The sequence below is a fragment of the Pocillopora damicornis genome, chromosome 2 (genome assembly GCF_964200805.1).
Source record: "Pocillopora damicornis chromosome 2, jaPocDami1.2, whole genome shotgun sequence".
Lineage (NCBI taxonomy): Eukaryota > Metazoa > Cnidaria > Anthozoa > Scleractinia > Pocilloporidae > Pocillopora > Pocillopora damicornis.
The window spans coordinates 5,362,473-5,384,955 of NC_142671.1; the positions used below are offsets into that span (position 1 = coordinate 5,362,473).

At 38.2% G+C, this 22,483-nt stretch overlaps 2 protein-coding genes across 3 annotated transcripts in view; one reads left to right on the plus strand and one right to left on the minus strand.

Annotated features, from left to right (window-relative positions):
- LOC113673451 (uncharacterized) overlaps positions 1 to 4,069 on the plus strand; it is a 23,942-nt gene extending 19,873 nt beyond the window's left edge. The window contains exons 35-39 of the mRNA XM_027189868.2: positions 423 to 518; positions 1,347 to 1,515; positions 1,903 to 1,952; positions 2,248 to 2,690; positions 3,038 to 4,069. Coding sequence (XP_027045669.2) covers positions 423 to 518; positions 1,347 to 1,515; positions 1,903 to 1,952; positions 2,248 to 2,690; positions 3,038 to 3,251 — 972 coding nt within the window. The 3' untranslated portion in view covers positions 3,252 to 4,069. The remainder of the gene's footprint in view (positions 1 to 422; positions 519 to 1,346; positions 1,516 to 1,902; positions 1,953 to 2,247; positions 2,691 to 3,037) is intronic.
- LOC113673490 (cartilage intermediate layer protein 1) lies at positions 3,269 to 20,962 on the minus strand. Of its 2 annotated transcripts, none has more exons than XM_089195785.1 (13): positions 20,784 to 20,962; positions 16,001 to 16,043; positions 15,080 to 15,310; positions 14,270 to 14,394; positions 13,408 to 13,594; positions 11,555 to 12,229; positions 11,315 to 11,338; positions 10,817 to 10,990; positions 10,164 to 10,439; positions 9,685 to 9,790; positions 9,080 to 9,237; positions 8,083 to 8,373; positions 3,269 to 6,609 (listed from the first exon to the last, which is right to left on the minus strand). In XM_089195785.1, the coding sequence occupies exons 1-13, from the start codon at positions 20,835 to 20,837 to the stop codon at positions 4,922 to 4,924; spliced, it is 4,032 nt and encodes a 1,343-aa protein (XP_089051911.1). In that variant the 5' UTR covers positions 20,838 to 20,962; the 3' UTR covers positions 3,269 to 4,921. The 2 variants fall into 2 exon arrangements, with proteins under 2 accessions (XP_089051911.1, XP_089051910.1); XM_089195784.1 differs by lacking the exon at positions 20,784 to 20,962 and adding an exon at positions 18,107 to 18,417.
- Between the last annotated feature and the right edge of the window lie 1,521 nt (positions 20,963 to 22,483).

Here is a 22,483-nt window from a genome sequence, read left to right on the forward strand (position 1 = left end):
TGTAGCGGAATCTTAAGATCTGAGAGCTAATTCTTCGACCTGATGACCATACATTTATTAGTGGACCAAAGCTGAGAATTTGGTGTCATATCAAGACAGAGGCCTGTAGGTGATAACTTTCTTGGGTGGTATTACTTGTCTGTTTGAAAATGTTTCGAACGTGAAAGGAGAAAAAAGAAGTTGATCACTCCTTGAGGTAAAAACATACAAGTTATCCTGAACGGCCTCAATCGGTAACGTAAGCAGTGCTTGTAGGGTTCGGTCTAATTTTAACACCAGTTCAGGTGGTAGTACGGTGAAAGTAGGCAAATGGTAGATGCATGTTTATTCGGAGTGGAATTTATCAGATTTCATTTACCTAACCATGATTGGTCTCACAAGTTTGAATATATGCTCAGAATTTTTAGCAAATTCCTCAACAGGATATGTTGTCAGTTTTAAAGACGCACCTGGATATAGTAAAGAAATCTTCGCAAAGGATGATTACTCAAACAGAACAACATGGCTGTGTCAAACAGGTCAGTGACGACGCACGGCAATTTGATTATTCTTCCTCACCTTGTTACTGAAACCATGCTAGTGGCCTTCCACCATTTTGGTTGCATTCGTTTTGTAAGTCGTGGTTGCTTACCATTGGTAAGAACCATTCGTCCATGTAAAAGCTCAATGTTCAATTTGGTGTCGAACGTTATCCGAAAGTGCTTTATTTTTTCTTTATTTTGCTCTATTATTGGCCCAAAAAAACTCGCCCCACTTTCAGAATTAGGGTAATTTAGTATTATCATGTGAATTAATAACGTAAATTGGCCACTGTAAAGAGTTTAAGAGCTGACGTTTTGAGCGTTAGCCCTTCGTTAGAGTGAATGACATTCGCATTGATCAACTCAGTTGATAATACTAAATTACCCTGTTATACTCTCGCACCGTCGCAACTGTACAGCTTCTTTAGAAACTTGCCTCCTTTTTTCATTTCCTTTTATCGGATTGGTTGTACTGATTACTCAATTTTGGTTGTACGACGCTGAATCGAAATACGCTTTGCCGTGCTTAAACGTTTTATGGTTGAACCTGGCTAAAGAAGGACACTGTGCTGATCGTATCAAACTCCACGAAAAATACCCAATTAAAAATTAGTTAGCAAAACGAAGAGAGGATTAAGATCTCCTTTATCCTATTTGGAAGAAACGTAAACGAAATGATACGTAAAGTAGTTGATTTCCATACAATTTAGGTTTTTTGCGCTCTGATAGTAACAATCCATTATTTTCTTTCGCGGTCAAAATGATACTTGGTTTCCAGTCACTTTTAGAGCAGAGTTTGCAATCGCTTTACAATTGAACACGCAGGAGGCTCGTATGTCATCTGGAGTGGAGGTAATGATATGTCATGCTGAGAACTTGACTCGTCATATGGAGCGAGTACGAGAGGACCTCAACGAACTACGTATGAAGGAACGGCTGGCTGCTGACGAAAGTGCGTCACCTAGAACTTTGGCAAATGGTCCTACACGACTTGGTAATAAATAATGGAGCTAGACCCTTAAACTGGTTTGCACTCACACTCAGATTCTGATTTCATAATTACGATCATGAAACTTTTAACTAGTTATTGCGTTGTTTACGACATGCACCACAAGACTTGAAGATTCAAAGACTCTGGTATCAATACAAATAGCTGCATGCTATGTATGAAACACTGTTATTTGTTCCTATCGTATTCACGAATTTATTGATTACTTCGTTGAAATGCCTTTTTTTAGTTGCATTACTCTGTTATATACATTTTTCTCTAGCACGTGTAAAAAAATTTCTGTTCAAATCCTTGTTCGCTTTCTGTTCATTTATTGTGTTTATTCATGCTTCATTTCTCCATTTACTTTTTTTTCCTCGCTTGATTTTGAAGGTTTAGATTCCCAAAGGGTTGGCAGTCCTTCACCTCCACTTCCTCACCAAGTAAGAATTTTTCTAACCAAAATCTTTGCCTTAGTTTATATACGTTATTTTTGTTTTAACCACTGCCTTCTTTTTCTGCCTTTTTCTCTCGGTGAAGGTGATACAAATTGATGCGTTTATTGTTTTCGTTTGCTTGTGCCTCTCTATGTTGTACTTAATACTTAACTCGATAATTTACTCATACTTGTGTTATTTTGTTGCTCTCTTACCCTTGAATGATTTAAGTTAGCAATCTTTCTTTGTCCTCCCAACTGTCACATTCCTCAACAAAATTAAATATGATTGTTTCTCATAGTCTGAAGCAGGAGGCGATGGCACTAAACAGAACAGCCTTCTCAATTTTGTCATGGCTTTTCATACTACATCGATGCGAGCAAAAGAAGCCCTCCGAAGCTTCCGGCGTCGTACGGAGGCCAGCAGACAAGAACGGGAGGCTTCTGGAGCCTCCTTGCGCCAAACTGAAGAGCCGTCAGCGACGAAAATCGATTCGTCTCCGACAGAAAGTCTGCCAGAAACCGAATCCACTGGCACTCCGGCTGTGGTTGTGAGTGACTCGGAAGGAAAAAACGACAACATAAACGTGGAAGAAACCGACGGGAGACAACATGAACATGAAGACGAGGTGGTTCCTGTCGAGCACCCGGTAGAGTCTGAAGAGGATGACGAAATAAAAGACTCTAGTGAAAACGAAAGTGGAAGTGGCAGAATTGACTCAGAAGTCAATTCAGTGCATGAAACGTAAGTATAAACTCTTGTTTCTGCCTCGCTGTACAGTTCTTCAATGTGTTTCCCACTTATATTTATTTATAAATCTGTGGAGAGACTCTCCATGCGGTCTCCATACAGAGGGGGCAGGCACTCTTGAACGAGAATGGTTGGATCGTTGATAAATTAAATCAGGTCATGATCAAACAGTGAGGCTTCTGTTTGGATTATCAAAGTCGTGAATCATTCAAAGTTTTTCAGTTCTTGTATCGTAATTCTAGCTTCTTCAGGAATGGTATCCATTGTTTTTAAATAGCCATGAATTAGGTTTTGAGTTTCAAAGCAAATCTTTAAGTTTCACTTGTCTATTTCATTTCCAGATCCAAAAGACCCAGTGTATCTTGGAGATTTTTATCAACCGCCTTCAGATTTACGACCTATGTCTTCATCTTCATGTTAATTATGTTTATTGGAGTAACCATCTTCGTTAAAACGGATATCATTGTAATAGAGAGAGACTTTGTTATGTCAAGAATACGTAAACTTCTCCATCCCTTCATTGAAGTAGTTTATCATGAAATTCCTCCTCAATGAGCGTTTATCTTCCAGTTGTCTTCATTCATTTAATGAAATGAAAAAAAGAACCATTTTAATTATTATTTATTATAGTTTACTTAGTTGCGTTAGATATAAAGAACATTGGTTGTCAATGCGAAAAAGAATATATTGTTCGGATAATACCAGCAAAGCTGGGAATCATGCAAAGTTACTCAATGAGGTGTTGCAAAATACGGGACAATAGTAGGAAGATCAAGAAGGAAAACGGTCTTCTAAAGGATCTCTTGTGCGTTACAATTGTACGCTGTTCACTCAGCATTTTTGTAATGAAAGATTACGCCACCAGTCACTCGTTCACATTTGATATAGAAATTAGTTTTTATGGTAATTTGCTTAAAGATTTCAATTATGTGATTCCGCCGAACTTATAGTTGACAGTCCACTGATACAAAGAGGAAAAACGTGCACAATAAATCGAAACCAATCACTCACTAAGAAAAGAAATACGTGATGTCAGACACATTTCTGATACTTATTAAATTTGGGGTTTTACTCAGCAGCAGTAAGAATATTTTGGAGGCTGTCACATATTTTAGCCTGCCAATGACTTGGAAGTTGTAAGTCTGCGTGACTTTTGAAAAAAGATTTAGTTTTAGCTCGCCCCCAGAGAACATTGTTACATTCACTTTTCACCTACCATAAGACGTTGCGAGATACGTTTAAACACGCAAGCCATCTTCCATATCCTATAAAGGTAGTACAAGATTTTTCATTATTGTACTAATCAAATCTGCTTCTCCGTTCCAATTCACCACTATTTGCGACATTTCTGAATTAAAAAGATATGAATTGAGGATTTGAAAAGTGTGCTTTGTTAACTGCAGATTCATTCTTCGTGAACACTTTGGAAAAAAGATGTGAAAACGATACTTTTGCGTCAAGGTCGCGCCACAATTTTCCGTGGACATCTTAAGACATTTTTTCAGTCCACAATATACAATGGTTACTAGGTGTAGAAACACTTAGAGGCTGAATCCAAAGTATCGTAAAACCAGACTTTAGCGTAATAAAAAAAGTAAATGTTTTACCTCCACAATACTCAACACGGAAAACTGAGAAAGCCGTTATTTTCAGATTTATCGACTCACGGTATTGTTATTCGTTTCACATCCTACAACCTCACGCTCTTACAAAACGTAAATGAGGTGTAAAATATGTGAAACTTCATTTTAGATTTGGGCAAATTTGATTGATTTGTTACATAAGGTCGTGTTGAATTTTCCTGCTCGCGGAAAACCAGAGGAATTTTAATGATGTGCTTCGTTTCTAGCATTTTGAAAAAATTGAATTTGGCAGGTTTGATGCATAGGCCTATGTTGTCAGAATTAATAGCTAGCATTAAGTAGTTTTTAACAATGCTTTCTTATGTTTAGAAGTCCCAATGCGAATCTCTAGGGGCGGGCTCTTCGTTTGGTTCACTGGCTTAACTGAAGGGACTGACGCTGCCATTAGTCACCAGAATTTCTATAGTTGACTGATGAGAGTTGTCACGTACTACTGAAAGAGAGTAATTTAGACAAAAAAAAACCGCACACGATGCTAGAAGTAGTACTAAATGGAAAAAAAAATTATTTCTGGAATTCTAGTCTTTCCTTGAATTTGAATTTTAGTTAAAGATTTAGACGGAGCCATGAGTTAGTGTTTTACTAGTTGCAAGTAAACTTTACTGCGAAAAATTTCATTCTACTCCCGTCTTCTATTCGCTTTTTAAGGCAGTCAGTTTCGAAGTCGCCTATAAGACCAGCCGAGTTGCACCGTCGGCACGTGAACATCCCGAGAGAATTACCAGACAGTTCATCGTCAGTTGGAGTCAAAGCCTTTGCCACATTTGGTGCTAGACCGCTGTTTCTATTCTCGTCTAAAATATCTTGAACTCGACTTCTTCGGCATTCTCCGGTCAACACTGTGAAACGAATCAATGTTGCATCGCGTTCAGGACATCTGTGCTCTATGCAAGCTGCATATAAATTGCTGTTGACTCTCTCGGTTTGTTTAGTGGCTGTCCCATACAGTGTTACCTCATCTTCAGAATAACTTTCTGCCGTTACCAAGGTACTCGTTGTCCCGGATGTCAAGATCTTTAAATAGCATCTCCTCCTATTGGATGCACGTCCAAATCGTCCTTGGAAAGGCGGCTGCGGGACGTACCCCTGGTTGAAAACTTGTGCGTCGCCTTGGCTATGAAATGAGAAGTAACTCTGCCCACTACCATCCCTCCAACAAGAGCTAGCTTGAGCTTTTTGGTACACGGGGCCGTTGAGTGGTCGCCCACCAGGATTAAAATTGATTCTTCGGGTATCTACTATGGAAGCTCTTGTTTCAGGAGGGAGGGCACGCACTTCGTGCTCATGAGGCAATAGAGGCTTTCCGTCTTCCTCCACCTCCATGTAACCATCGCTGTTGCACTGGGTTGAAATGCATCGGTAGCCGTTTGAGGAAGTTGTCCTCATTAAATACCCTTGAATCGCTTGTCCACGAGGATTCGTGAAAATACTGGTGACTTTCGCATTTGGTATTCCTGATCCGTCTCGTCTGGTTGCTCTAACCTTTGCAAAACACCTGTCATAGCTTAAATCGAGATTGTAAGCATTTTGAACATTCTCTGGGGTTATTACTCCAGAAAATGCCCTGGACTGCAAGTTTCTCTTTTTGCGCTTGGCACTTTCGCTGTTTCGTTCAAGTTGGCCAGCGTCCACCCATCGACCAGTTTTCTGGTCCAGCCACCACAGATGTGGTAAAGGTGTAGATTCGTTGAAGGTCTCTCCAGTTATTTGTTCTATGTCGATGTTAATATGAAGATCCTTGGTGAGGCCGAGGTTGTTGTTATTTTCGTCCTGTACCTTGATTTTGAAAAGGCCGTACGTTCTGAGTAACTGTTCTTCGCCATCTTCGTCGACAGTAGTAAAATCACCTTGTGATTCTAGAATGTCTTGCTCACTTCTGGGATCGCTAAACTGAACTTTCACTTTCGCTTTGCCTTTTTGGGGGTTTCCATCCTTGTCAATTAAGCTATTGGCTGGTATAACAACTTCTGCCGCTGCATCTCCCACAAGAGGTACCACCTTCTCTTCTTCGGGATCAAATTCAATGGGTTTCGCTTCTAGGCGAAGATGAATTTTATGGAATGTTGTTGTGCCCTTTTGGAAAGGTAAAGTAACTGTTGTTTCCTCGTACTCCTCCGTGTAATCTCGAAACGTTGCCACCAATCGCTTTGTAGTCTTTTTCACAGTCAGTTGAAAAGTTCCGTCGAAGTCGGAGAAGGTAACAACTGTATCGTTAACCAGAATGTCGCAATATTCCACCGGTGTTTCATCTGGTCCCCCTACCACAACTCCTGCAATATTCAAATAAAATGATAGTTATGTCAATTTGCTACCTGCACTAGTATTTTGTAACACGTTTCACTTCTCGAGATATTGCCAGTGTTGCATGCGTTAAGAAGAAGGAAAAGTGCTGGATTTAGTACATGATAATTAACAACTATTCATTAAATTGAAGGTGGCTAGTGGTGATATATACCGAGCTGTGACGCGGCGAAGCAGTTATCCTCTGTTAGCCACCGACACAGAGGTGAATAGTTGTTTTCGCTTATACTAAAACCCTGAGATTATAAAAAGATGATTTTAACTTTATTCTTGCAACAATTACTCGTTGGGTAGCAAAGGCTCTTCGGAGTTTTTGTTGCCAATTAGAACGGGCCTTCAATGTTAACTACTGTTTAGTATATGCTATTCAAAAATATATCAAACTAAAACTACTCAGAAAGCTAAACTGGTGTACCATATTTCTTTTAACAAGCGCCCTCCACCGAACAAGCCCACCCACTAGGCCTAAATGTCAAACAAGCGCTCCTCTCGAATAAGCACCTCCTTCTTCTCCCTCACTCTCTTAAAATAGAGAATCAAGCAAAACCTAGAGAAAGATGACGAAAAAATATTTCTCTATTTCTTTACCGAGCTCAAAAGTTACCTTTTTTATTCTATTTACAAGGAAAACCTATTTGTATTGCCATATTATTTATAATTTTTTAAGTTTCAACTACAACGAAATCAGTACAGGATAATTGCTTATTTTCCGTCGAGTCACTTCCGATTATTTCTGTCTCAAAGTTCGTGCAAAGTTCTTTTATGTACGTTCTGTTCTTTTAATTTTCGTCCTGTTGCTGTGCTAACTCAACAAGTGCCCTTCTGATCAAGAGCCCTCCTTCCAGTAAACACCCCTCCTTTTAGACGGAATTTGAAATAGGTACCAGCGTGCTTGTTCAAGAAAATAACTTAAGGTGCCTGGCTCCGTGTTAAGTATTCTCAAATTATTGAGCCAGAATGGTCGTTAATATGGATTTTTTTCACAGTTGATGGAGCCATGTCGTGTGATCTACACCTCCTCCAATTTTTCGACGGTACAGTGAAAGTAACTTTTATTTGACTCTTACTTTCGAAAGCTAACCGTGGTTTGCTTTTGATAAAAGCAATTTCGCATCACCACAGAATAGTTACGTTCTACTCAGGTAATTTTGCCCGCGAGCACGAAAATTCGACAGGTGTTTCCAGGTCATCGTGTCTAGTTTTGAAGAGACACATTTTGGTTGTCAGTGTGATATGCATGTCAAAACATTGAGGCAACTCGGTTGCAGCTTGATCACTATAATTCTTTTCGCTATATAGATTGAGTCTTGAAAGCAGTAAAATATGTGTTAGGACCTTTTAAAAGAAAGGATTACTTTCAGAAACTCCAAATGACCTCTCTGGCACGCGTAGTTTATGGTTTTGTGAGATGGACTATAAAGATGCTGAAACTTGCGCAATACCTTTCACAATGGTATCTCCCTCTTTGCAAATGTCACATCTGCAGTTCGCAATGCGCTTTACTGTAAACTCTCCTTGACCACAGCGAACGGTGGTTTCACTCACAGCTCCAGCCTGGCAACAGCGCTCTTCTTCCTCACAGGACTGTTTGGGGGCCACATCAGCCCGTATACAAGGGCTATTATCGCACTTTCCGATGTTTACCTTGCTTTTACCTGTGAGATCTGTACATCCATCGGGAAGGTTTATGTAATGATCAGATGGTGTAGAGTTGCACGAGTTCAAAACTGGGTCTAATGTAAAAACAATCGACCTTTAAAATGTGAAACACTATCAAAGAAAATGACCCTAAGGACTGAATTGGAAATGACCTTTAAATTAGATTCCAACAAACGGCACATCGTTGTGAATATGAAAGCGATCTTCGTAGTAATGGACACCACTTGAGCAGTAGTAAAAATAAGGCCTGAAAAAAATTCAGGCCTGTACAGGATGTGAACCCCAAAAAAAGTGTGCCTTAGCGGTGCAGTGCTCTACCAACTGAGCTAACAAGCCAACTGGGAGCTGGTCATTATGTTGGTTCCAAATGAACCCATGAAGTGGTGTATAGACGACTGCGAATAGACAGATTACTGAAGTTGTGCATGCCAAGAAAGTTGTTATCAAGTTGAATCCTTAAGAAGAAGTGGCTCCACAAAATTCCCATTAAGCAAGTGTCAAAACTGAGTCGGTCAAAACTTTATTTTTTTCTGAGTATGATAACTTCAGTTTTAAAGAGTGTTAGTTAACTTGTTTAGGGAACTTCACTTGCACATACTTAGTAACATTAACCGTTTTTAGGAAGTGTTAAGTTGGTCGAAATCTTAAGTGGCGCTTAGATCCTGTAGAAACGCCTTATTGGGCAAAAAAAAAAGAGAGAGAGATAAAAGCAGCGCCTGGAGCGAACTCGACAAAGCTAACATTAGTAATAACAATAATCCAAATGTAAAGCATACTTACCCAGAACAGTTAATGTCGCAGACTCAGAAAATTCTGCGCCGAATTGATTTACTGCACGGCATCTAAAATTTCCAGCCATGTTCTTTTCCACCTTTCGCAACAGTAACGTTTCTTTATTATTAAATTCGTCTGAGTCTAAGATGTTTTCATTTCGAAACCTACGAATCCAATAAAAATAAATAAATCGTGTATACCGAATAAATCAATTTTTAACTGTTTCGTAAAACCTCCTGTACTGTTTTGTCATTTCCAAAGGAAACTCGCGTCTTAAATCAGTCACCTACTTAACGACATAGGCTTTGCGCGGATTTCAGTTCGTTCTAGCTATGATTTCAACTACATGTAGCTCTAATTTGTGAGAAGGAAAATTTATCAAAGATGCAAACTATTTGATGTTTCAAAAGCGAAATATTCTCCAAGTAGAGGCCAGGTGTGATGTCTGTTGACGCGCACATAGGGGACCTCTTAATGTCCCCAAAGACCTAAAATCACAGCTAACGACAAAAGAGAAAATTTCTTAGGAAGTGACCCGGCGTTGCATCCTTGTGGAAACCATTTGCAAATTTCTTAACCACAAACCGCGTTTTTGCGAGTGCAGTGCTTACCATTCTATGACTGGAGGTGGATTTCCTTCCACCTGGCAACAAAATATGACATCTTGTCCAACAAAACGTCTTCTGTCTTCTGGGTGAGCTGTTACTGTCGGGTGAACTGATTGATAAAGTACGTCAAGATTAACAACGTGAGGAGAAAATAATACGCTGGATTTCCTTCTTGACACAAATGAAGCAATTTATATACACTCAATCTAGCGTTTCGTTCAAGCAAGTAAATAAAATTTCAAAGATATTGTTTGCAAGGCCGAAGTGGAACCTTGGCTTAACGGCCCTATTTTACTAAAATAACTGAGTTATCAATCAAAATAACTGCCCAAGAGCTTAGATCTTCTGTTGCAAATTTACTGCTTAAGGTGTTCCTTAATTGTCTTTTTATTTCTGTCAAGTCAATATTCAATCATTATGACTATAAGAAAACCATAGATATTTCAGCAACGTGAATCTCCTTTGAATAACAAAAGAATTACCTGCGTTTTCCATCTTGAATTTAAAGGTGGATTTCGAGTCCGTTATCCGAAAAGTCTGGGGGACGTATCCACGCTTGATAATCAAAATGACTTTTTCTTTGTCGAAGCAGAATGCATTGACTTCGAAGAAGCCATTTTCTTGAGTGCGACTCAATATCTTATATGGAGACTCGGCAAGCGATACATTAGCTCCAGCCAGAGGTGCGTCACGTTTTGTTAATACTCGTCCCTTTAGAGTACCTTCTCTATCTAGTGGACACTTTCTTTTCCTTTTATCTGCAATATTCAATATTTTCGCAGTTATTTTTAACTATTTTCTATCAAAGGGAACTAGCTATTCATAGTGGTCCCCTAGGCCTGTAAGTAACGCAATTGGAAAAACGGTGGTAATTCTGTAGAATCAATTATTTGTAAAGCTTGCGACTGGGCCGGCGAACAACATTTCAAAAAGTATGAAATTAATTAATAGTGAATGTATTAAAAATGCAAGGATGACTGGATGATGACCTTTAAATACGTCTAGAGTTAAAATGGTTTTGGTGTAAAGCTAACAACCGATTTTATACCTATTCACGAAAAAATAGGCAAGAACTTCTAGTCTTTGAAATGAATGACTTAGCTGGCTGAAAAAAATTGATCAAGGAATCTCATACCTGGGCACTTCCAGTCCGCGCATACGTCTTCCTGTCGAGGTTTCCCGGCACACCAGCCGTTTTTTAGAAGCTTTCCAGTGGCTTTGTTAGTACACACACGAGTTCGACTCTGTCGACCCTTTCCACAAGAACGCGAGCAATCAGTCCATGATGACCAGCGACTCCATTTACCATCTAAGAATAAAAGACAACTTCTTGTGTCACAGACTACATGCTTAAAGGTTTGATTTATGCTGCATTGTTAGAGGGAAAATGAGTGATATTCAGTTAAATATTTACAGAAATAAACTAAAATCAATGAAAATTTCTTCCAAGCCATTCGTGGTCTTGTTGGTCATAATGATAATAGTCTCCCACTCTCATTCCTCGTTCTCTTGGCAACAAATTGTGTTAGAATGTCAATAATACGAGGTTTACCTGGATACGTGGCTACTTTGGTCACACGTCACATTTCCGGCGTTTTAATAAAATGAATAAAAAATGATAAATGCTACTCACCAGTATCAATGGACACCATCCAGTCTGTGAAGGTGACGTTGGTCAGTAAAAAAAATTAGAGAAACAAAAACAGTTAAAAGACTTCGTGTAAACAAAACACTAAATTTACAAGACGAAGAACTTGTTACCACTAGTTTTTTCGAGTCTATCTAGAAAAAAACTTGTAACCACTGATTGTTTCGAGCATATTTTCTCTGGTTTTACTAATTATAATCTTCTTTATCAGTAAAATTTCTGTACCTGGACATTCTCCATTAACACACTTTCTTGTTTGATGATGGTTCCCAACACACCGCTCTCGTTGTAGTTTCTTTCCTGTACTGGGTAAAATACAAGTTCCTGTTCGTCTTTGCCGACCACCTCCACATGTGACTGAGCAGTCAGTCCAAGGAGACCAACGCCACTGGCCTGGACACACTCCATTGGAACAATTTCTTATTTGATAATCATTCCCAACACACCGCTCTCGTTGTAGTTTCTGTCCTGTACTGGGTAAAATACAGGTTCCTGTTCGTCTTTGCCGACCACCTCCACATGTGACTGAGCAGTCAGTCCAGGGAGACCAACGCCACTGGCCTGGACACACTTCATTGGAACAATTTCTTATTTGATAATCATTCCCAACACACCGCTCTCGTTGTAGTTTCTGTCCTGTGCTAGGTAAAATACAAGTGCCTGTTCGTCTTTGCCGACCACCTCCACATGTAACTGAGCAGTCAGTCCAGGTTGACCAACGCCACTGGCCTGGACACATTCCGTTGGAACAATATTTCATTTGATGATGTTTCCCAACACAAAGCTTTCGTCGTAGTCTCTGTCCTGTACTGGGTAAAATACAAGTGCCTGTTCGTCTTTGCCGACCACCTCCACATGTGACTGAGCAGTCAGTCCAGGGAGACCAACGCCACTCTCCTCCTGGTAAAAGTTCAATATCGCAAAAACAGAGTTGTAGACAGCAACACTCAATTTAATGAACTTTCAGGATCATTCACGATATATCTTACTGGATTCGTAAAAACTGTTTAAGGAAAATGGATCAATTTCCTCTAGTGTACGGAATAATCTAGTTCATAGTCGAATACGCACTTTTAAAGACGCGAATGGCTGAGATACTATTCTTTGGAACCTCAAAATAGGGGCAGTGTTATAATTTCATGGTAATGATAAGCTTGATTACATACGCTCCTTGTTAGTTTTACTTATGATCTATAGGGGGATAAATGCGCGGCATGACTTCGCCACATCAGTGAAACACTGTGCTGCGCCCCGTGTGTCACTTTTGTGTTCTTGACACATTTTGACGTGATCTGTGACGCATAACTTGAACAGGTGCATGGCAACGTGGAATCTGCATTTGTGGAAAATACTTAACAAATAGAGAAGCCTTGACTGTACTCTGTTCTGTCATTAAGCACGCAGGAAGCGGCTAGAGCACGAAAGAAGTGTAGGGAGAAACACGAGACGTAGTCGAGTGTCTCTCCCCACTTCTTGAGTGGGGAGAGAAAATTTTAAATTTCCCGAGCATTACTTTCAATTTTCAAAACAAACTTTATTTCTAACGCGAACAACAGTTTTCAGTTTGGTTATATTTTTCATCATTTCTGTTTTGTTCTGTTTAGTTTTTGAACACTGAACTTTATATACTATATGAGTGTTAGCTGTGTTTTATTTTAATTTCCGTACGTAAGCTTGCAATCTAACTGAGCGTTGTTTAATCTTTAAAACTCGGACCGGCTCGCTTGTTCCCAAATTTCACTTTCAATTATCGGAAAAAAGCTGAAAAGAAGCTCGGAAAAGGTCGAACATAGTACAATTTGGCCGATGGCGTGACAGCTTTAGCTCAGCTCTATGCTCTATACTCTCATAGAGCACGCTCTTTCAACCAATGACAGCGCGCGTTATATCTGAACTTTATTATAAACTCTCATAGAGCACGCTCTTTCGACCAATGACAGCGCTCGTTATATCTGAACTTTATTATAATGTTTTTTGGGGCATCTCATTGTTAATGATAGCTGCAGCATACTCAACAGCATAAAGTTGTTTAGGAGAACAACGTCAAGAGAGAGAATTGAAAGGAATATGTCTGATACCTTCGGTTTTGAAGCAAGTGTACCATTCTTGTCTGTTTATTCCTGGGGTCCTGTCAGTATCACATGATCTAATGAGCCCTACAATGCATGCAGAGTTTAAAAATGTCCTCTCGTGGAAAATTCTTGATATTTCGTCCTCGGTGAGCAAACCGTTTTTATCTTTGTCCCAGTACCGGTCAAAATTACGCTGAAAAAAAAAATACCTGTGTTTTACTTTGCATTTACATTAACCTTATCTGTCAAGAGTGAAGCATTTATCTGATTTATCAATGGCAACGCCTTAGCATCTTTATAAACCTTGAATATTTAAAATAAAAAAATAACAAACGTTTTGATCTACAACCTACATATAGTAAACAAAGGCCAAAATCTGTTAAGGAGAAATAATGTACTTAGATCTTCGGGTGAATTGCTAGAATACCACTGAAGGATACAGTTTTTAAACTGTAAGAGAACATGTAGTTAAGGCAATTTAATTGAAAACGAAATTGAAACAAGAGGAGGCACAAACCTGTGGCGTTTACACACTTTTATGCCTTCCGAGAAGACAAGAGTAAACAGAAAAGCTCAAAAGACTCAATGACGAGGCGAACACATATGAAATTTGCCCTAATAGACAACACAAGTGATGAAGAGCGCTTTTGTTTATATTTCATTCATTTTCGAAGGGTAAACAGTACTCAGTCTTATTATCCAACTGCATAAAGTGGAGAGCAAAAAACGCACGAATAGAGTACAAATGACTTGCGATATTGTACATTTGGTTATTTTGTACTGTGAAAAAAAATGTTTAACCCGCCAGCGTGTGACGCACTGTCAATTTATCAGTTGCAGGATTGGCACAAGCCTCGTTTATCCTTACCTTTGCAAGTAGGAGTCTTTCAACCACAGAAAATACCCTGCTTTCCTGGTATACTGGGAAAATTCTTTGCAACCACTTGTCTTGAAAATTTATTATTTGTGATTTGCGGCAAGCTGATGAAGCCTCTGGAAGATCAATAATTGGCACTTACGTTATTTAATATGAATATACTGTACCTGGGAGTCATGAACGAACAAACCCATTCACATGATTTCTTCTTTAAAAGTGTGCTGTTGATTTACTGAATGATACAAAGCTAACCTTGTCCTATGTTTGTGACGGTAATCGTGGATCTATTACCTTTAACCACCTTACGGATACAAAAGATTGGGAGTGAGGTTTATGGTTCATGATTAACCAAGATAACTACAATACTTGTTCAAAATCACACTCTAAACGGCAGCATATCCGGCTTTCTCAGCTGTTTCAAGACCCCGTGTGTTGACACAGTTCATGGCTCGATCTCTCTACTCCGGTTGACAGTGTGGTGCTCTGCCCGTTGAGCTAGCTAACTAATATAGGTGTCTTAGGCGAGATACTTTATTATAGAAGTGAGACCAGAGAACTGAAAAATAGCCGATACACTGGAATCCCGTCCCCCACATGATGGGGCTCAATATTGGTAGCTTAGCTCCAAACTTCACCAGTTTTTCCTTAGATGTATTTATATCACACTGAGAATATTAAGATCTTTTCAGGCTGGGGGATGCCATATGAAATGAGATAATTTAAAGCAAGGCTATAACAAAAACTTCACACTACATAAAAATCATCAAAATAGAGACAGAAAGCTATTTAACCTTTGTGTACCTTGTTCGCTGCAGTTCCCTTGATGCTTTACTTGAATATGCATTTCATTTGCACAGGCAAACTTATGTAACTCACAGATGTTTGGAAATTCCACATGGTAAACGCTGCAAACAGGGCGATGTACATTTGAGCAGTTCACTGGACACGTACACTCTGCGGTGATCACTTCGCCGATCTTACTTTCAACACACATCTTTCCCTTTCTGCAGAAAGTCTGCGCACACGAACTCGCTAAAAATTAAAACAAGTTAAAATCTCAAAGCGGGAAATCATCAACGAAGAACGAGATAACATTTAGTTCATCAACCAACGAAATAAAACGTGAAGCTTCAATTGTAACATTTTATCAGCCAGGGTTAGTCAACTCTCTGAGTGCTGTATGCAATCGGGCTAGAAAATGAGAATATGCAATTATAAAGATTCTCTTAATGTTCATTGTTCAGCGTTATTTGCGAAAATATGTTTTGTATAAGAGCAATCTATTCAATGTTTAAAGTAATGCAAGATCGCATCTGACGCTCTGACGAAGGCCGCTAACGTTCGAAACATCAGCTTTGAAACTCTTTACGGTGACTAATTTACGTAATTAACCCAGTTGATAAAACTAACTTATCCTTTTTTATACTTCCGCACCGAGGCAACACCACAATTTCTTAAAAAACTTACGCTTTATTTCTTTCTATGGCTCTGCAGGCTTGAAAAACATTCAGATATAACGTACATTATACTGGTAAGACTTTAAAATTCTAACCTGTCCACTTAAAGTTCATTTGGCACTAATTCATCGGTTACTATTAACAGTGTACACAGACAAGAGCACGAAAAAGGTAGAGAAAATTCGTAAAAAAATAAGTACTGTTTGATCAAAATTCTTATAATTGCGAAGACAACTAAATGAAAATCTGCCATTTATTCATTTACCATTTGTGGACCCATCGCCTCTGCTTTCTGATGCATGCAACACCTAAGGAGGAAAATGGAACACTTTTTAATAAACACTTATGTCATGTAATCTAATTACAGAGAGACGGCCCAAACATTTTGGATGCTCAAGCGTTACCGGAAGTCACGACCAAAGGGATCATCTTCAGTCACGATGAAAGGAAGTGATGCTATTTATTTACGTCTATGATCTGAACGTGACATTTCTGGATCCGTTTTGACTGAAATCAGCAAGACCGACTGATGTTTCAGACTTTCCAACTCAACGCACAGTCAAAGAGGAAGACACTACAAATATAACAACTGATGTCATGAATCACTATACTTAGACAAGTGCTGAAAGAAGATTCGCGTATACTTAAATCAGCGTATTTTCATTGCAAAATAAGCAGTTTTTTCGAAAGCGAACTACATCAGACATCTCCAGGTTACTCTCATTACCTTTGCTAGGAATTGTCAATGCATGTTTGTGTCAATACATCGTTAAAATGGATTAGGGACACAGACCTTTCTCATCTGAGGTTTGTAAATTTATATAATCTTCCAAGCCTACGGTTTCGTTATTTCTCGAGTTATCTATTTTTTTTTATTTGAAGGCCACTCACTTTATTCACTTTTACATGTCTAGGCATGCAATGATATCATAATAGAGTGTTTAATCAATTGTGGTTAGTATTATGGACTATAGCGGATATCTCACCAATGTCATACCCATGTACTACCATTGATTACTCCTTGTATGTCATGTTTGTATTTGGTGGTTTAAATCCTTAGCGAAGTTATGAAATCTTTAATTGTTAATAGTCGAAAAGAAGTTAAATTTTCAAGATACCTTAGCATGGAATATAGTTGAAAAAATAAAAAAAAGTTAAGTAGATACACAACGATAACTTTGGTCTTTCAACTATCCTCAGTATCTTTCATATAATGTTGAGAGTTTTTAACAATAACATTTCTACTTAGAGCGACAAGCTAAACAGCGAAAAAATATAGATCAGCAGTGATTAGGCTGACAGTCATTTTGTTCTGCCCTAGTCATGAGGTGCATTTACTTCGACAATATCACGAAAATGTCCCTTTGCCCTAGTTTAAGTCATAATTCAAGCTTGTCTGCGAAAAGGTTTAGAGTTTAGATAAAACATCTTTGCAAAATTGCTCGCCATACTCCATAATGAATGACGACCCGCTATTCATTTAGAAAACCACTCGGGAAGAATCGGTACAAGCACAGCTTTAAAGGGTAAACTTATGTGACAGAGTTGCATGTTAGGATCACCGCTTTTGATGAGGTCTCTGTCAAAAATTAGGGGAATCGAACAGTCATCTCACTATGAATTCAATTTTTCCAATTAGTAACTCCGAAAAATTGAAAAAGCTGACAAAAAATTCGTGAAATCAGACCCTTTTACGATTTTCGTCAATATTCACTTCGTTCTTAAGCGGTCCTCATATATTTCAACGTTCTGATTATGGAGAGGTATCAACAATTTCATAGCCTAGCTTTCGCGAAGTTCCTTTGATGTTTGTAAAAGATGAAAGCAAAAGTTTTTTTCTGTTACGGCATAACCAGTAATGGCAAAGAAGAGCCAACATCCGATTATGACAAAAATACCCCCTAGAGGTTCCTTCTACGCTAGCGTTTTTACTTGAATTTATCGTTGTTTTCTTTGGAAAACTGCTATTCGTTTTCAGTTTTCATTTAGAATTAAGAAACATAAAACAAGTTCTCATGACCAGGTAAACAAGGAAATGCACGTTCCCCACCACGTTGGTCTCTTAAAACATTTTGTAATCCCTTTCCAATAAGATCAACCTCACCCTTGAGGATTTTACAGCTCAATCTTTCCAAAATCTTAAGAGACGAGTTAACTCGCGCCATTTGTTCAGATGAAGAAAGAGATAAAATTCTATCAGCATCGGATGGTTAGCTAAAAAAAAAATTTTGATGTGATAGCTTGTATCTAGAATCTCCATCTACCAGCAGCATGTACCCTGTTGTACAAATTTTCTGCATAATGTCAAATGACTTGATCATGCACAAGACGCTTACTCCCACAAAAAAAAATTGAATTTATGATGACTCACCGCTGAAGCAAGTAGAGCTACAAGTCTCAAAAGCACTGCTCGCCTGGACACGGACATCTAGAGTTCTATAGAATCCTTGCAGTAAAATGAAGTCCACTCTCTGTTACAGTGTTTTAAAAAGGGTGCACTTTAGCTCAAGAAATATAAATTTAACAAGGTGTGTCTGCAGATCGATGAGGTATGCTTTTCGTTTCACGATTGGCTAAAACATGTTTAAAAATAGGTGGCTAGGTGGCCTGATATGTATTGGCGCGTACGGCTTTTTAACCCAACCTTTGTTCTACCTGCAGAAAATTTTGTTTATCAAGTCCGTTTGGAAAAGTTTCAAAATACCTGGATGATAATCCAGTTTACGTGAGAAGGCCCATAGAGTAACATGTTATTTGTCACCGATGCAAAGAGAGAATTAGCGCTTTTCCATTCTGGTGAACGACAATTAAAAGGATGAAGGGTGTTTTTTTTTTCGGCATTACTTTACTTTCATTGAAAATTTTGACCAAAGATGAAAAAAATGTATAACAAGTGGAATGGTAAACTCCTAATTAAGTAAAGTGGAAGCCTACATTACCTAAATTGGTAAGGAATTTTTTTATCTTCTTTAATTTCCCAAATCCAATAGTGAAAATCTCTCTTAAAAAATCAGATTATTCATGCAGCCTCAAATTAAAGCTTTCATCGGCTGGAAATATCTTTTTCAGGTATACTGTAACAGATTGGAATAATAGAGGCATTGTTCGCCCAGTTAATTTATTGCGTAACAACAACTTCATCATGGAACCGCCGGGGATTAAGTAAATACAGCATTTGCCAACATTTGCTTGTACTATTAAATTAAAATTAAAGTGTTAATGGTGAAAATTTCATTATAGTATCGAACATTTTACATTGTTTCCGCTCATCAATGAGTAACTCATCGTTGGTTGATTTTTTAATGAACTCGTCCTCTTGTGGGTGATTTCGTCTGTGATTCGTGTGTGATTCCTGCATGTTTTGCTTTTCACTGGTTAAGGAACTCATAATTCAGGGTAGTTAAGTCGAGAAAAGAAAAGCGCCATGCTAACTTAAGAGTCCTTAAACCATTCTTACCGGCAAAGCTCGAAGTTGTTAACTTATTCATCTATTAAATGACTTTGATATGATTTCTTTCCACAGTGAAACTGGGGGGATTAATGAAGGCAGTAACACAGGTAACATTTGGTTTATAAAGGCTGAAAATATCAAATAAGGATTTAGATCAACCTGTGGCATGGGACAGAGAGTTATCCATGAAGAGAAAACAAGCCTTCTCAAGTTTGTCCCACGAGAATCATCACATATTGATATAAATTGATATTGGTGGTATTAAGCGAGATTTATTTCGAAAATTTAAAGGTTATTCGTGAGGAAAGCTACAGACCTCTCGTAAAATACAAAAGATAGCTCAGGGATCTTCCATTTGGGAAATGTCTCTGGTCGCATGAAGTCTTTCATTCTTTCAATATCTGTTACGGTCGTTACTGAGTAACTTTGATACCTGGTAATACACGTTTAAGTTAAAGTTGAGGTACAAAAAATTTTCAATTCATCATCTTTACTCTGTGACTTTCTAAGTTCTCTTCATAAACAGCAGCTAACTTCTTTTTTCCCCTTATTACTTTACGTAGCAAGTAAAGTGAATTATTCAATTGAAGATCTTTTCCAGTTAAAAAATCTATCCATTTTTTCCTTTTCATGTAGTTGTAGTAAAAGAAAACCTAGAAAGGTTCCTGCAGATAAATATCAAGTGATGAAAGAATCGTTCTGTTTTAGTACTGATTCATCCTTCATACAGTGAGGAAGGAGGGTATTTTGATATTTTCTGTATCAAATAGGCATATAAATCACATTCGCCTTTCAAATGGAGTCTTCGCGAAATCAGCCTGTAAAATTTCCTTAAAAGCTATATATTTAATGAGTTGATAAGTTGCGACTCAACCAAGGAGAATTGAGATAGTTTGGAGAGAGAAGTGACGTACGGCTCGAAACTTCAGCGTTAGAAACTCCTAGCGGTGGCCAATTTGCATTATCAACTCAGTTAATAAAACCAAGTTGTATTTTGCAATACCTTCCACCGACCCAGCACCACAAGTTTCTTTAGAAACTTATCCCCTTCAACAAGAATTTAAGTTATACAGATGTATGGTTGTACTGCTTTAACTCAAAGATTAAAAATTATTCCTTCCTACTTTTCTTTGCCGGGCTCAGTACAACTAATTCCTTCCTTAAAGAAAAGAACTGTAAGGTAAGGAACTGTAAGGTAAAGAAGAAGGTAAAGAACTGAGGTAAAGAACTGAGTTGCCTTTTAAGATTTATCAACGAGGAAAAGAGTGCTTTGAAGCGGTAAAATATTGTGAAGGATTGCTGATATTTCATACTTCAATAACGAACATTCAGCAGTAAATACAAGGCAGCGCTGAAAGGAAGCCGTAAGACTCATGTGCAACACAACTCATGACTATAGGCATCGAAGCTCTTTATATCGCTCCGTGAAAAGCATGAGACATTCGCATACAAAATTGGTCAATATTATGCGGAAAATAACCACTACAGACTTGGGTAAGATCCGCTGGTATGCATTGAAAGTGTAAGTTTCAGTCATTTTCAAATGTGTAGAGAACCCTAGTTATATACATGTCAAGAGCACGTATGATGAACTCACCATGACAGTAATCAGGAGAACCACCCTCATCAAAAAAATTGATTCACAGAACATTTTCTGATTCTTCTAATGAAATCAGCTCCAAATCCTGCTCATGTCATTTATGCTATACCTTCTCCGCGAAAAATCCTTTCACAACTCCTTCAAAATACGAAATAGCTTGAGGCCGCTTTCTATTGGCTGCAAAACGAATTTGGGTGACCTTCTCCAAAACCGGCTCTGATTTACCTTGTGACATTTTAAATCCGTTATATGTGGGATTTATCGTTTTTTTTCGTGCCTTGTGGCCCCTGCTTGGTACCTTGGGACAAACTCGTTTCTAAGGTACAAGTATTATCAGAAAACCACGGAGTAGCAATGTTGTTGGATGTAAAATGAGGTACCTCGCAGTATTGTTGGAATTCCGTGAGACAAGCAAATAAGTCATACGATTCGTCATGTTTATTAGAGATAAACGAATTTTGCCTGTATTTCTTACGGGAACAGGAAATAAATTGAAGTCAATGTTCGAGTTGGAACGCTGAAACTGAAGTAGTATCTGCATATTTTCAGTTGGGTTTGACAGGTTAACTGATTAACATTTTTGCCACTAAAATCGTTAATTACTTTATCCTGTTAAAAGTCATCTTGTCTCTTAAGAATAAGTAACTCCTTTATCCTGTATTCCTTCCGAGTCGTGCCACAAAACACAGTTAAGCCCGCTTGGAAGGTGTTACTAGATACCGTTCAGGTAGCTGTCTAGACACCTTTTTTTTCTTTTTGCATTTTGTGTAGTGTGGTACCTGACCCTTCAAAATAATCATTTATTAAAAACCTAAGTAAGGCTGCCTTATCTTTTTAGCTCTCACTGGTTATTATGAGCAGCCTGTACCCTCTCCATTTCTCATATAATAAATACAAATATATTTTTTTTGTATCATGTAAATTAATGTAAGGTACAAATAAAGTTGTCATTGTTGCTAGTTGAAGAGCTAAAACAAACCAGACACATGACACAGAGTTCCTCTTTCGTTACAGTGTCCATACTCTACAAATTTGTTTTTTCCAGTTTAACTCATCTGAGGCAAAACAATGAGGTCCAATTAGACTACCTTTGTTCCATAAAAGTAAATCAAACTGACTAACCCCTAACAGTTACCCAGTGGTACTTTCTTTCACCCTTAAAGTCCCATAACTTATGAACTTGTTACTTAATTCTTCCCACAATTTGGATGCAGTACTTAGCAGTTGGGCTATGATTCAGAGGAAATAAATTGGCCAGCAACAGGAAATTCTTTCAAGTGATATTAACAAAATCAGATTTTTTTAAACTAATGTTAACCCTTTGTTACAATTAATGCTGAAATGTGGGATCTGCACGAAGAAATTACCACTAATGAACTGGTATTGTGAAATTCATTAACTAAGTCATTAGGAATAATTATCCAGTGGTATTTGTGCACGCAGATTAAAATATATCCATTCCAAGTGTAGTAAACTGGATGGCAGAGTAACATGAGGAAACACCCTTTACCCTCAAGTATCATTAAGCATATTCTCCATACTGTTCTCTATACTTTTTCTAAGGTGCTAACAAGGTGAATGTGCTGACAAATCAAGAGCTTCTTCAACTTGTGATCATTTCCTATATTCTTGTGACCCTAATGTTTGATTCAGGGGTGATATTGTAAGGAGAAATAAGATGCTGGTCACTCTTGGAG

Excerpts from the sequence above, each read along its gene's own strand:
- LOC113673490 (XM_089195784.1), bottom strand. The coding sequence starts at position 18,163 with ATGTCCGTGTCCAGGCGAGCAGTGCTTTTGAGACTTGTAGCTCTACTT. Across the intron at positions 8,374-9,079 it reads TGCGACATTAACTGTTCTGG|ACCCAGTTTTGAACTCGTGC; the intron begins GTAAGTATGCTT and ends TTTTTACATTAG. Across the intron at positions 6,610-8,082 it reads GGGAGATACCATTGTGAAAG|GAGTTGTGGTAGGGGGACCA; the intron begins GTATTGCGCAAG and ends TGAATATTGCAG.